Source organism: Oncorhynchus mykiss, chromosome 21, assembly GCF_013265735.2.
Source record: "Oncorhynchus mykiss isolate Arlee chromosome 21, USDA_OmykA_1.1, whole genome shotgun sequence".
Taxonomy (NCBI): Eukaryota; Metazoa; Chordata; class Actinopteri; order Salmoniformes; family Salmonidae; genus Oncorhynchus; species Oncorhynchus mykiss.
In genome coordinates, this window is record NC_048585.1 from 11,887,585 (window position 1) to 11,902,518 (window position 14,934).

Here is a 14,934-nt window from a genome sequence, read left to right on the forward strand (position 1 = left end):
CGCGGTTTGTCCAATCACATTTGAAGCCATTTCCTGAGGATATAGCGCAGACAGGAACAGACATTCCTGATTCGAATTGATACATTTGTAATAACACTCGTCTTTGTAACACATACGCTAATGTAACAGTAATTATGCATTATTAGGGTCTAATGAGGTGTCATTTGACATTTTATCATAAACTTCTTGAGATTGTTCAATGTCTTCGACGGGTGAATTCCCAATCATTATTGCGGCGGTGGAGAAAATGAGATTCCATCCTTTTGATTTATGATGATCTGACATTTAACGCAGTAGACAGACATAGTGCAAATGACATTAACATTATTGCATAGTTGAATGTTAAGCCCTATTCATGTTTCCTACTGTGATGGAGAGGCTACAGATTATGTACATAGTTAATAACTGGGGTTAGAAAAATGAATGACAGAACTGAAAAGTGAATTATGTATTTCACCTTGTATTTTAGTTGTCAAACATTTCTAAACCATAAATCTTTATAACGTAACTTCAGTGGCTCTCCTCCCATCCCACCTCATTGCTTTAAAAGGTAGCTCTTGAAGATGACCTGCCTAACAGACAGACGTGGCCTTGCAGGTATAAATCAGAATGTGCCAGGGCTGAGAGTTGCAGCCTGTACCGCCTGGCTTCCTGTCAGGACACTCCATCACATGGAGCTCTTGCTCTCTGATAGGGAACACGTCGTATATGAGAGGTGCACACTGCACTCATCAGGACAACATCCACCTTACTGTACTGTCAACAGCTATTGGAGGGGAAGAGTAGCCCCCACAGAATGGAAGATTAATATTGAAATACAGGAAGGAATGTTGCCTTGCTAGAGAACATGGAATATGGTGAGAAGCCCGGTGGACACATTAGGGTAACACTACAGTACACACACCTTACTACACCTTGCCTCTGGTTAGCAGCTGGTGGATGGGGAGCTGTGATCAATATTGAAATGCGGGAAGGAATGTTCATGACTTGAATGTTCTTTATTCCTATTTATCAGCAAAAGTGTGGTTCATTATTGTGAAAGACCACATGCCATCTGTGGTGTTCTACTCTTTCACTGGTGTTTCAATACCCTTTTCAAATAAATTGTGCATTCACCTAAAGATGGGGAAGGCTATCTTTAAACCGAATAGTTCTATTTCCCCTAATATTGACATACATAGGAAGGGTGAAAGACAGTAAAACAACTATGGTGTATTTACACAGCTGTTGAAAAGAAAAGCGCAGAAACACAGTTACTCTCCAATCACATTGTCCCAATGCCTGCGAAGAACAGTGGCGGAGTCCTCATTATAAAAAGGACACTAAGGATCAGAACAAATACTGATACAGAAACAGTTGTGGACTTCAACTAAACAATGGTACACTGTAACCCTTTTCATCAAACACATCTTTTCTCTTTTCTTTTCTCAGGTCGATGATGCCCTTGCAGATCTTGACAAACAGAATGTCCCCCCTCGTTCATTTTCAAATATTTGCTACTCAAGAGTCTGAATTATATCTGTGAAATCCCCTCAGTCGCTCAGTTCTTCCTCGTCACTGAAGTAGACACTCTTTTTGATCCTGGGTTTCTTGGAGTCGTCCGATGTGGAAGCCTCCTGACCGGCCTCCTCAGCCACAAAGGCCGTCTGCTGTCGCCTATGCTGCTCCTCCTCAAGTCGTGCTTGCTGTGGAACACATGATCCCACGTGCGATTTTAAAAGAGGGGTCAGATAAGGACAAATACCAAGTAAATAAATAGAGGGTTTCAAGTAATACAATAGCCTACTAACTTCCCCCTTGAAGTACATTTGTGCACATACCTGGAATGCTATGGCTTGACTTAAGCTGTCGAGAGCAGGGTCCTCTCCCTCTTCCTCACTTTCCTCCTCTTCTCTGTAAACGACAGAGGAAAAAGTAGAAAAGTCATAGAAACAAAAACACACACAGAGGACTTCACAAACAATGACAAATACGACACCACAATCAAACAAAGAATCTCTGAACTAAAGTCCATCTGAAATAGAACAGTTACTGTTAATATCAAGGACACGCTGCTGTTGACCACGATCATAGCCGTTTGCAAACACGGTAGAGTGGCATCAATGTCCTGATAAGACACTTACACTTCATCAGGCTCTTCAACCTTTTTCTTCTTCTTCTTTTCTTTCTTCTTCGGGGGTTCTCGTTCACCAAGCAAGTTTTTGGGGCATGCATAGCTTAAGTGCCCTGTATCCTATGACGTGAAAAGGACAGAAATGTTGTATAAATAGCACTAACATCCGGCTACACATTCCGGATGGGTGAAGAGGGAAATGGAGATGGCTTATCTAGGTAGAGAGTATCAACTTACCCCACATTCATAACATTTGGACTTGTCTGTGTAGTTTCGCCTCCTGATAAATTCAGTTGCTCGCCCGTTGTCGATTGCAATGCTCGCTTTCACTGTTCTTCCAAACAACTGCGGGGCGAAAAAGATGGGGACTTAAACACAAAAACAACACATCAGATATGTAACTTTTTATGAAAACAAGGAGAGGAAAAATGCCCACCTGTTTATTGTTGAGCGATCTAAAGCAGCTCTGTGCAGACTCTTTGTCCAGGAAGAGCACAAAAGCCACACCTTTACTTTTGCGTGTTTCTTTATCTTTGACTATTGTCACCCTGAAAGCATGAGACCATCATTATCTTCTCTGATCACCACAATACCAACATAGCTATAGATTTTGCTATAGATTTTTAGTTATTCACTATGTATTTATTAATCGTGTCACTATTTAAAAAAAAACATCTTTATCTTTAACTCTGCATTATTGGAAACAGACCCGTAACTAGGAAGTTCACTGTTAGTTTACGAAGCATGTGACCATTTTTTTGGTTTGTATTTGAGCTTTGTATAGCTCATTATTTTGAAACCAGTAACTTACTTCACAACTTTGCCATATTTGGTGAAAAGCTGAAATGAAAAGATCCAAGACATTATTTGAGGTCATTTTTCCAAATGGCATAAACAGCAGGATCACGAACTTGTGAAATAGTGTTAGGGAGGGGTTAAGTAGTTCTATTCCATTACTCTATATATGAAGACATTACAGCAGGTAGCCTTGTGGTTAGAGTGTTGGACCTGTAACCGAACGGTTGCAAGCTCGAATCCCTGAGCTGACAAGGTAAACATCTGTCGTTCTGCCCCCTAGCATTAGTTAACCCACTGTTCCTAGTCTGTCATTGAAAATAATAATTTGTTCTTAACTGACTAGTTAAATAGAGGTAAAAAATTGTTTTACCTTGTGTAGATCACTGTTGGTTAGAGAGAAGGGCAGGTTGGACACATAGACTGTGCTTCTACTGGGAGCCAAACCACCACTCATCTTGACTTCACCATCAGAGTGAGACAGTCACTGAAAACAGATTCATGGTGATGAATATTCAGATTGAAGCTAGTTAGTTATCTATTTCATTGAGCGATATGCAAGCTAGCCGTGATGCTAGCTCGAATCCGATGTATATTACCTGGAAATACACATTCAAGGAATCGAATAAATCACTTACCTAAATAGACAACATTGGTGACGTATAGTTATTGAGTAGAGTGGGCAAAAACATTGGTAAATATGTTGCTTTCTATTAGTTATTCAATCTCAGTAACATGTGTTTGCTATCTAGCTGCCAAAAACAAACGAGAACTGTTCGTCGTCACAGGAATATGACGTTTCACGTGACAGACTTTTTGTCAATCCAATCCAAATTCAGTGTGTACATGCGCCAACCGGAAGAAGGTGAAAAGTAGGCTATGATGAGCTTGTTTTCATATCTTTTGTGAAGACGACTTTATTTTCTCCAACGTGCGTATTGTTTATAGCGTGTCTAAATGTTTGTGTTAGTAAATATGTATTTGTTCTAAATATTGATTTCGTTTTGAGCGAATTAACTCAGCATGGACTGTGGACTAGCTTGAGCATGTAGCTAGCTAACGTAAGCATACGTAGCTAGCAGTTAAATCTACACAACCTGCGAAATATATATTAGAACAACGTTATGTGCTAAATACGGTAGCTAATTAGCAAGCCAGTAGAAATAGGTGTTTTCATATCACTAATCTCAGTGGTTGAATGTTTGCTTGAAAGAAGAAGAAGAGGAGGAGGAGGAGTAGTAGTAGTAGTTAGCTAGGAGTTAGTGCGGTTTTCTAACGCTGAACCAAAGATTATGGCTGAGCCTCAGAGGAACGCGCGCTAACATCCTGCCAGTACTTCTGGATCAGAGCTAGCTATTAGCTACAGTAGTTTCCTTACTATCACACATACTGATTTGACATATCTCTATGCTTGGGATTTCCTAACCTACATTGTTAATAGCTAATGTGCACGCCATGCAGTATTGTCAAACTAATACGTAACATCTTCTCTTTTCCCCAGTTAGTATTGACTGTCTCTATTGGCATAACCAACTCCCAATACTACTACATAGACTTGTCCAGACAAAACAAGTAAGTGGAAAATATCTTGCTTTCTTCCCAAAAAAGGTTTCTGGTTCTGCATACTAAACAATTCCACCAGGTCCACATGTAGGCATATTCATGAACACCTACCACAACTGTGATTGTCATTAACTGTGTAAAACTCCGGGTGGGTGTCATTTGTGGAACGTTCCAACAGGAATCTGTTCCATAAAACTTAGTAAATAACAGGGTTGCCAACAAACAACGCATACGCAGTTGTATAGTGGCAGAATAAGATACCGGGTAGGGGGTGGGCTATTTCATTAAGTTTTTCAGTCACCATGTTTGTTCTGAAAAATGTCTGTTCTCACTCTGGTAGCCTATGGACAAACATTAGGAATAAGCTACGTGGTGAGTTGATGCTTTTTCGACAGCTAGTTAGCCAGGTGAATTGATCATGATACTTTGTATATGTTGTTTGTTGGCATCCTTGTACTTTACGATGTTTTTGGAACAGATTCCTGTTGGAACGTTCCACAAATGATACCCACCCTAAAACCTCCCCTGCTGTCTACTTTGCAGTGGCCTACAGGAGAGACAGAAACATGAGGGATGTCTACGATGAACGCTTCCTACCAGACAGACCGGTGAGAGTTTCTGCCTGTGGAAAATGTTGTTTGGTTTATATATTTATAATTGTACTAATTTACTTTCCATTATAATACTTAACAGAACTTAACTGAGGAACGCTCAACTCCGTTCTCTTGTACAGAGGCGGAGGTGAGTATTGATAACTGGTCGCACGATTTGCTAGCAACAACATGGTCTCGCCGTCATTCGATACTTGTGAATATTTCTGAAAACACTTACCGTTCCTTCTGTGAGGTGCTGAAATTCTAGTTCTAGTGGCCTTGACGTACTAATCAGCTGAAATTCAATTGGCGCAAAAGTTGATCGACACAAATGAGGTGGTTGTATTAAATAAAAGCTGTTATTAAACGTATGAACTTCAGCACCTGCAGTTGTCCAGCGTTTTCAGAATGAACATTTGTTCAAGTATCAACTGATGGGGACTCAATGGCGTTGCTAGCAAGTCATGTGACTAGTTATCAATACTCAACTCCGCCTTGATATTAGAGGTCAACCATTATGATTTTTCAACGCCGATACCGATTTATTGGTGGACCCCAAAAAAAAGCCGATACAGATTAATCAGACAATTTTTTTTAAATATATATTTGTAATATTGACAATTACAACAATACTGAATGAACAATGAACCCTTTTGTTTGAGTTTAATATAATGCATCAAATCTATTTAGTCTCTAATGAAACGTTCGATTTGGTTTAAATAATGCAAAAACAAAGTGTTGGAGAAGAAAGTTAAAGTGCAAAATGTGCCATGTAAAAAAGCTAACGTTTGAGTTCCTTGCTCAGAACATGAGAACATATGAAAGCTGTTGGTTCAATATTCCCAGTTAAGAAGTTTTAGGTTGTAGTTATTATAGGAATTATGACTACTTCTCTCTATACCATTTGTATTTCATATATCTTTGACTATTGGATGTTCTTATAGACACTTTAGTATTACCAGCCTAATCTCGAGAGTTGATAGGCTTGAAGTCATAAACAGCACTGTGCTTTAAGCATTGTTAACAGCTGCTCGCAAATGCAGGAAAGTGTTTGAATGAATGCTTACGAGCCTGCTGCTGCCTACCTCCGCTCAGTCAGACTGCTCTATCAAATATCAAATCATAGACTTAATTATAATAAACACACAAAAATACGAGCCTTTGGTCATTAATATGGTCAAATCCAGAAACAGTCATTTAGAAAACAAAACGTTTATTCTTTCCGTGAAATACGGAACCATTTAGGTCCATTTGGAAGACCCACTGGTGGTGAAAATAGTTGAGTGTTCCTGAGCTCCACAGAACAACTGTGTCTTGTTTCCATCCTGAAAATTACATCAATTCTATGATTCACTGAGAATTACAATACATCATTTTTTCTAAAATAAACATTTTCATCTAGAAATAAAAATAGTAAATAGCTTACTAGAGGACATAACCCTAATCTTGTTTCTCTTTCTCTTCTTTCCCATCTAAATGTAATTAATTGTAGGCCCCATATCCCAGATCAGCTGGAGCAGGGCCTGTAGAGAGGAGGCCGGCTGGTTTCGGAAGGCCAGACGAGGAGTACAATCGAGGGTTTGAGTATGACGGGCCTCGCTTTTATCCAAATGGAGGCCCTCGAGGTTACCATGGCGAGGATCAAAGAGGCTACCATGGCGACAGCCTTCATTTTCCTAATGAGCGCAGAGGTATCCCACCTTCCCGGAGAGTAAGTGGCGCAGACAATGAATAAACCATTATTGTATACGCACAATTTAAGCCACATGCCAAGGAAGCATAATATCTGACCATCGATCTACTGTACATGCTGGGTTTACAAGCACAAAAGAATGTGCCCCATATCAAATCAAATGTATTTATAAAGCCCTTCGTACATCAGCTGATATCTCAAAGTGCTGTACAGAAACCCAGCCTAAAACCCCAAACAGCAAGCGATGCAGGTGTAGTTAGTATGATTTGAGAAACTGCAAGAAATATTTCTCTAAAGTGCTTCTACATCTTCATTGCTTGCTCTTTGGGGTTTTAGGCAGGGTTTCTTTATAAGCACTTTGTGATATCTGCTGATGTAAAAACGACTGTATAAATGCATTTGATTGAAGTACTGAATTTAGCTCATAGTACAGTCAATGCTGAAGTTGTAGGGTATATGATTATAGTACAGCTACAAATCCATTATATACACAGCCAACTGTATGAGGAGTTTATTTCAACCTCTGACGCCACTTGGTGTTCAGATAAAGAATTACATGTTGAGTAGAAGATGCTCTGTCAATCACTTTCATTGGTGCATGGACCCCAAGAAGAGTAGCTGTGGGCCCCAGGAAGAGTAGCTGTGGGCCCCAGGAAGAGTAGCTGTGGGCCCCAGGAAGAGTAGCTGTGGGCCCCAGGAAGAGTAGCTGTGGACCCCAGGAAGAGTAGCTGTGGGCCCCAGGAAGAGTAGCTGTGGACCCCAGGAAGTGTAGCTGTGGACCCCAGGAAGAGTAGCTGTGGGCCCCAGGAAGAGTAGCTGTGGGCCCCAGGAAGAGTAGCTGTGGACCCCAGGAAGAGTAGCTTTTGCAACCGCTAATGGGGATCCTAATAAAATACCAAATACAGAGGATTTGAATATAATATTTTAGAAAATACTGTCTAATCAACAGCAGCATCATTGTGTGTTTCGCAGGATAGGACACCTGTAGATAAAGTTGAAGTCAGAAGTTTACATCCACTTAGGTTGCAGGCATTAGAACTTGTTTATCAACCACTCCACACATTTCTTGCTAACAAACTATAGTTTTGGCAAGTCGGTTAGGGCATCTACTTTGAATGACACAAGTGATTTTTCCAACAATTGTTTACAGACCGATAATTCACTGTGTCACAATTCCAGTGGGTCAGAAGTTTACATACACTAAGTTGACTGTGCCTTTAAACAGCTTGGGAAATTCCAGAAAATGATGTCATGGCTTTAAAAGCTTCTGATAGGCTAATTGACATCATTTGAGTCAGTTGGAGGTGAACCTGTGGATGTATTTCAAGGCCTTCCTTCAAACTCAGTGCCTCTTTGCTTGACATCATGGGAAAATCAAAAGAAATCAGCCAAGACCTCAGAAAAAAAAATTGGAGACCTCCACAAGTCTTGTTCATCCTTGGGAGCAATTTCCAAATGCCTGAAGGTACCACGTTCATCTGTACAAACAATAGTACACAAGTATAAACACCATGGGACCACGCAGCCGTCATACCGCTCAGGAAGGAGACGCGTTCTGTCTCCTAGAGATGAACGTACTTTGGTGTGAAAAGTGCTAATCAATCCCAGAACAACAGCAAAGGACCTTGTGAAGATGCTGGAGGAACAAAAAGTATCTATAGCCACAGCAAAACACGTCCTATATCGACATAACCTGAAAGGCCGCTCAGCAAGGAAGAAGCCACTGCTCCAAAACCACCATTAAAAGAGCACATGGGGACAAAGATCATACTTTTTGGAGAAATGTCCTCTGGTCTGATGAAAGGAAATTAGAACTGTTTGGCCAGAATGACCATCGTTATGTTTGGAGGAAAAAGGGGGAAGCCGAAGAACACCATCCCAACCGTGAAGCACGGGGGTGGCAGCATCATGTTGTGGTGGTGCTTTACTGCAGGAGGGACTGGTGCACTTCACAAAAGAGATGGCATCATGAGGCAGGGAAATTATATGGATATATTGAAGCAACATCTCAAGACATCAGTCAGGAAGTTAAAGCTTGGTCGCAAATGGGTCTTCTAAATGGACAATGACCCCAAGCATACTTCCAAAGTTGTGGCAAAATGGCTTAAGTACAACAAAGTCAAGGTATTGGAGTGGCCATCACAAAGCCCTGACCTCAATCCTATAGAATATTTGTGGGCAGAACTGAAAAATTGTGTGCGAGCAAGGAGGCCTACAAACCTGACTCAGTTACACCAGCTCTGTCAGGAGGAATGGGCCACAATTCACCCAACTTATTGTGGGAAGCTTGTGGAAGGCTACCCAAAACGTTTGACCCAAGTTCAACAATTTAAATTTAATGCTACCAAATACTAATTGGGTGTATGTAAACTTCTGACCCACTGGGAATGTGATGAAAGAAATTAAATCTGAAATAAATAATTATCTATATTATTCTGACATTTTACATTCTTAAAATAAAGTGGTGATCCTAACTGACCTAAGACAGGGAATTTTTACTGGGATTAAATGTCAGGAATTGTGAAAAACTGAGTTTAAATGTATTTGGCTAAACTTCCAACTTCAACTGTATGTTCTCCAGTACTGTCTAATCAACAGCGGCATCACAGTGTTTCTCAGGATGGGACACCTGTAGATATGTTGTTCAGTACTGTCTAATCAACAGCATCACAGTGTTTCTCAGGATGGGACACCTGTAGATATGTTGTTCAGTACTGTCTAATCAACAGCATCAGTGTTTCTCAGGATGGGACACCTGTAGATATGTTGTTCAGTACTGTCTAATCAACAGCATCAGTGTTTCTCAGGATGGGACACCTGTAGATATGTTGTTCAGTACTGTCTAATCAACAGCAACATCACAGGGTTTCTCAGGATGGGACACCTGTAGATATGTTGTTCAGTACTGTCTAATCAACAGCATCAGTGTTTCTCAGGATGGGACACCTGTAGATATGTTGTTCAGTACTGTCTAATCAACAGCATCACAGGGTTTCTCAGGATGGGACACCTGTAGATACGTTGTTCAGTACTGTCTAATCAACAGCATCACAGGGTTTCTCAGGATGGGACACCTGTAGATATGTTGTTCAGTACTGTCTAATCAACAGCAACATCACAGTGTTTCTCAGGATGGGACACCTGTAGATATGTTGTTCAGTACTGTCTAATCAACAGCAACATCACAGTGTTTCTCAGGATGGGACACCTGTAGATATGTTGTTCAGTACTGTCTAATCAACATCACAGTGTTTCTCAGGATGGGACACCTGTAGATATGTTCTCCAGTACTGTCTAATCAACAGCATCACAGTGTTTCTCAGGATGGGACACCTGTAGATACGTTGTTCAGTACTGTCTAATCAACAGCATCACAGGGTTTCTCAGGATGGGACACCTGTAGATATGTTGTTCAGTACTGTCTAATCAACAGCAACATCACAGTGTTTCTCAGGATGGGACACCTGTAGATATGTTGTTCAGTACTGTCTAATCAACATCAGTGTTTCTCAGGATGGGACACCTGTAGATATGTTGTTCAGTACTGAAACAATAAAAGTAGTTGTCTGTGTTCTAGCCGGAGGAGCCGTACCCCTACCCTTCTAGACCACCTCCTAGAGAGGACCCCCATACAACACGCCAGATGGAGTTCAGGTAGGCTCAACTCTCTCACACACTCCTGGATATTTATTTTGAAACTTTCGTCAGGAGAATTGGAGTTTAATGTTCAAGCAGTCTAACCTTGTATAACCAAACTGATCACCATTCTGTTTCACTACAAGTAGCTCTCCTGAACCCCCCCCCCCAGGGAAAAATTATGCACTGTCATTATCGAAGTGACCAGAAGATGGCATTGTTGCACCACTTGTTTACCATGACAACCCGTCTTTTTGACACAGCCTCCCCAATCAGCCCTGTAGACTGAAGCCCATGTCATGTCTGTACTGATTTGCATATCTGTGTGTCTCATTCTGTGTGAAATGTTTACATAGTACCAGAGAATAATCACATACGCATCAGGTCTGGGCCACATCGGGCCCCGTCCACCTCTCTGCTCACATAGCTCTCTCCTGGGACAGGGAGAGAAACACACAAACACCTCAGGGTCGACTGCTGCCGCTCTGCTTTCACGCCACACCTGGGTTCAAATGGTACTTGAATTCATTTCAAATATTTTATCTTGGCTTGATTCAGCTTTGCCTGGCTGAATGGCTCCATAAAATAGTCCCAAAACAGAAAACCCTGCCCATCTGACACTCCAGGCAGACTAGAGCAAAAACTGAAAAGATTTCAAGTGGTATTTGAACCCAGGTCGGCACAGCGATGAGCGTACCATTCCTTGTGGCAGCCCGAGGTCGCATACTAGTCTTTAAAACCCTATCTGTCTGTCTGTCTGTCTGGTGTAACCTGACATGATAGAGGTGAAGGAAGGTACAGGGTTAACAATGGCGTCTACTGAGTCACCCTCCGGACAGCACCATCACTATGACAGGAGTCATAACAGGACATAGGTCTTGTCACAACTGTGTTGTAAGGTGATGGCCAGAGTGTGACAGAGCAGGGTTCTGTGACTGTCCCGGGGTCAGGAGAGGTACGTGCAGCAGCAGGACCCGTCTGTTATTTTAAGGGCCAGGTGTTCAAGGTTCTTTCTTCTCACCTTCTTCAGTTCCTCAGGTGAAATAATAGAGAAAGTAATTACTGCCATAAATCAAGTTAATGTTGAGAGGTTATGATAGTCACACACGCCCCGAGGCCCCCTGTAATCCGGTTAGTTAGGTCTGGCCGTTGTTGTTTGTCTTGGCGTATTTACCTGTCGTGATGGTGGAACGGTAAGGATGCATGAAGAGACTGAGAGATTACTTGGTCTGATTCAACCTGAAGTTGACTGATGTTCAAACTGTATTTCTCATACAGTTGTACTCTTGACCTGAACTCTAATCACCAGGACTAAAGTCATTAGATTGAGTTCTCCTTTTAGTGATCACTGATAATGTACATTTTAGGTAGTCATTTTGAGGTCCGTTCAGACACATGATTTAAAGACTGCAATATATATATATAATACAGTAACCACAGGTTTGGGTGTGAGGGCAACCACCTTACTTAATCAACACAGCAGCAATATATATATATATAGAATACAGTAACCACAGGTTTGGGTGTGAGAGCAACCACCTTACTTAATCAACACAGCAGCAATATATATATATATAGAATACAGTAACCACAGGTTTGGGTGTGAGAGCAACCACCTTACTTAATCAACACAGCAGCAATATAAATATATATATATATAATACAGTAACCACAGGTTTGGGTGTGAGAGCAACCACCTTACTTAATCAACACAGCAGCAATATAAATATATATAATACAGTAACCACAGGTTTGGGTGTGAGAGCAACCACCTTACTTAATCAACACAGCAACAATATATATATAGAATACAGTAACCACAGGTTTGGGTGTGAGAGCAACCACCTTACTTAATCAACACAGCAACAATATATATATATAATACAGTAACCACAGGTTTGGGTGTGAGAGCAACCACCTTACTTAATCAACACAGCAGCAATATATATATATAGAATACAGTAACCACAGGTTTGGGTGTGAGAGCAACCACCTTACTTAATCAACACAGCAACAATATATATAAATATATATATAGAATACAGTAACCACAGGTTTGGGTGTGAGAGCAACCACCTTACTTAATCAACACAGCAGCAATATATATATATATATATATATATATAAATATATAATACAGTAACCACAGGTTTGGGTGTGAGAGCAACCGCCTTACTTAATCAACACAGCAGCAATATAAATATATATATAATACAGTAACCACAGGTTTGGGTGTGAGAGCAACCACCTTACTTAATCAACACAGCAGCAATATATATATATATATATATATATATATATAGAATACAGTAACCACAGGTTTGGGTGTGAGAGCAACCGCCTTACTTAATCAACACAGCAGCAATATATATATATATATATATATATATATATATATAATACAGTAACCACAGGTTTGGGTGTGAGAGCAACCACCTTACTTAATCAACACAGCAGCAATATAAATATATATAATACAGTAACCACAGGTTTGGGTGTGAGAGCAACCACCTTACTTAATCAACACAGCAACAATATATATAAATATATATATATAATACAGTAACCACAGGTTTGGGTGTGAGAGCAACCACCTTACTTAATCAACACAGCAGCAATATAAATATATATAATACAGTAACCACAGGTTTGGGTGTGAGAGCAACCACCTTACTTAATCAACACAGCAGCAATATAACAAAATATGTTCTGATTGAACAACCGTCTCTAATTCAACACCTAGACTTTTCATTTCACCCCGTGGGTCAGTTAGAGCCCAGTGTTAAACAGCCAGGGGTCACAGTTCCAGCTCAGAAGAGGGAGGGGAAAGTAGCAGGCTAATATTTAGGGGTAATATCGGCAGTAAAGACGTGGCCATTTCCTTTGAGCACAGATGGGGTCAGACGAGGTCAGGTACCCTTCAAACAACACCCTGGCTGCGTTCCAAACGGTACCCATTCCCCTGTGTAGTGCACCCCTTTTAACCAGAGCCCACAGTGCAGTATGTAGGGGATAGGGGGCCATTTGGGATGCATCCCTTGGGTCATTAAAGTTTTGTGAGGTTGGTCACTCCAAGCTGCTGGTTGGTTGGTTGGAGGACGGGGGGAGATGAGGTTCACGCTGGGGTCGCTGAGACCAGGTGCCTTTCATTTGTTTATACCCCCTCCTGCCCCTTGGCCTGCCTGGCTGCCTGGCTGGGTCATTCTACTGCCTGTCGTATAGGAGGCACATCATCAGCGAGGGCAACAAACCAGAGAGGATCAACAATCCCAACAGGAGAGGAGAGAGAGGGCTGGAGGGTAAACTAATGTTCCTGGTTTTACTGCTGCTAACACAGATGTGTGTTTAGGAAGATAAAACTACTAGGGCTTAGCCTTTGCACAGAGAGCAACGGTAGAGTTTTAACAGAGTCATTAAAACCTCTTAGAAATACCATTTAGCCTGAAGATATTTAGATAAATATGTAGTTGGTTAGGTTTCTGTCCCAATTAATTTTGGAAGAAGCATTGATTCATGATGTGATGTTCTTGTGGACTTTCAGTCCTGATCTGTAGCAGAACTTTTCCCTCATTTTATAATGTCAGACATGAGAGGAAATGTGCAGATTATTCATGTTTGGTGCTCAGATTGTGACCAGGGTGGTGTCCTGTTGCTGTGGTGGTATGTCCTCTCTACGGTACCTCATCTGTACACCATCTACCTCGGCCCGGTGCTCCCCTGTCTAGGAGCCTGTCTCACCGGTCTCCGACCTTCACCCCTGCGACCACGGGGTCACCCCTCTCCCTCCTGTCCGTGTCTGTCCTGGCAGCACGACAGGCTCCAGTGCTGATCCACCGTGGCCAGGGGAGGAGTTATCTAAATAAACCCTTCAACATCTTGACAGGAGTGTCTTGTGTCCAGGAACGGCCCTTCTTAACCCAGATGTAGCAGAAGGTGGAGATCAACAGAGGAGGTTAATGGTTTCTCTGAGTGGAGTCGGACTCCTGGATACTTAGTGCTCAGTGACCGCCGTCAAATGACAGTTGGAGCAGTCTTGTTGAGCAGTCTTGTTGAGATGTCTTGTTGAGCAGTCTTGTTGAGCTGTTTTGCTGAGCAGTCCCTCTAAAGTCAGGCCTAATCGCTCTGACACAGTTCAGGCGGAAAGCTTTGAGGAACAGCAGATGTAGGCTAGTGACCAAGACTCCAAGACATTCCCCTCCTACCTTTTTATATACCAGTATGCAAAGTGATGGTGACCTTTGGTTAGATATAGTCCACTGCTTCCACTGATTTACTGTTTTTTAACCTCTTAGTTTACCTTAGTCCTTTAAAGGCCAAGTACCTCCAGTATTAAAGCTGATGTGTACAGTCTGCTGATGAGATGTGGTCCTTGATGTGTGATTGTCTTTCCACCCAGAAGCAGTGGCCGTGCAGCACCCCCTCCCCCCAGCGTCAGGGCTCAGGGGATGTACCCTGCACCCCGCTCCCTGTCTGCTGTGGTCCCAGAGGGGGGTGATGACACCCTGATGCAGGCCATCCTAAACCTGGACAGAGGGTATGTA

At 41.8% G+C, this 14,934-nt stretch overlaps 2 protein-coding genes across 13 annotated transcripts in view; one reads left to right on the forward strand and one right to left on the reverse strand.

Annotated features, from left to right (window-relative positions):
- Window positions 1-979: 979 nt before the first annotated feature.
- zcrb1 (zinc finger CCHC-type and RNA binding motif 1) lies at window positions 980-3,928 on the reverse strand. The gene is made up of 8 exons (XM_036956917.1): window positions 3,547-3,928; window positions 3,282-3,395; window positions 2,925-2,953; window positions 2,550-2,661; window positions 2,351-2,458; window positions 2,124-2,233; window positions 1,821-1,893; window positions 980-1,685 (listed from the first exon to the last, which is right to left on the reverse strand). The coding sequence occupies exons 2-8, from the start codon at window positions 3,363-3,365 to the stop codon at window positions 1,533-1,535; spliced, it is 669 nt and encodes a 222-aa protein (XP_036812812.1). The 5' UTR covers window positions 3,366-3,395; window positions 3,547-3,928; the 3' UTR covers window positions 980-1,532.
- The window catches only part of pphln1 (periphilin 1), a 40,524-nt gene continuing 28,735 nt past the window's right edge, over window positions 3,146-14,934 (forward strand). Inside the window, exons 1-6 of one of the 12 annotated variants that reach the window (XM_036956912.1) lie at window positions 3,146-3,164; window positions 4,410-4,480; window positions 5,015-5,079; window positions 6,557-6,775; window positions 10,335-10,411; window positions 14,790-14,927. In XM_036956912.1, the coding sequence (XP_036812807.1) occupies window position 4,480; window positions 5,015-5,079; window positions 6,557-6,775; window positions 10,335-10,411; window positions 14,790-14,927 (500 nt within the window). In that variant the 5' untranslated portion in view covers window positions 3,146-3,164; window positions 4,410-4,479. Of the gene's footprint in view, window positions 3,165-3,645; window positions 3,970-4,097; window positions 4,274-4,409; window positions 4,481-5,014; window positions 5,080-6,556; window positions 6,776-10,334; window positions 10,412-14,789; window positions 14,928-14,934 lie in introns of those variants that run through there. The other 11 variants (XM_036956907.1, XM_036956904.1, XM_036956915.1 and 8 more) reach the window with 11 other exon arrangements.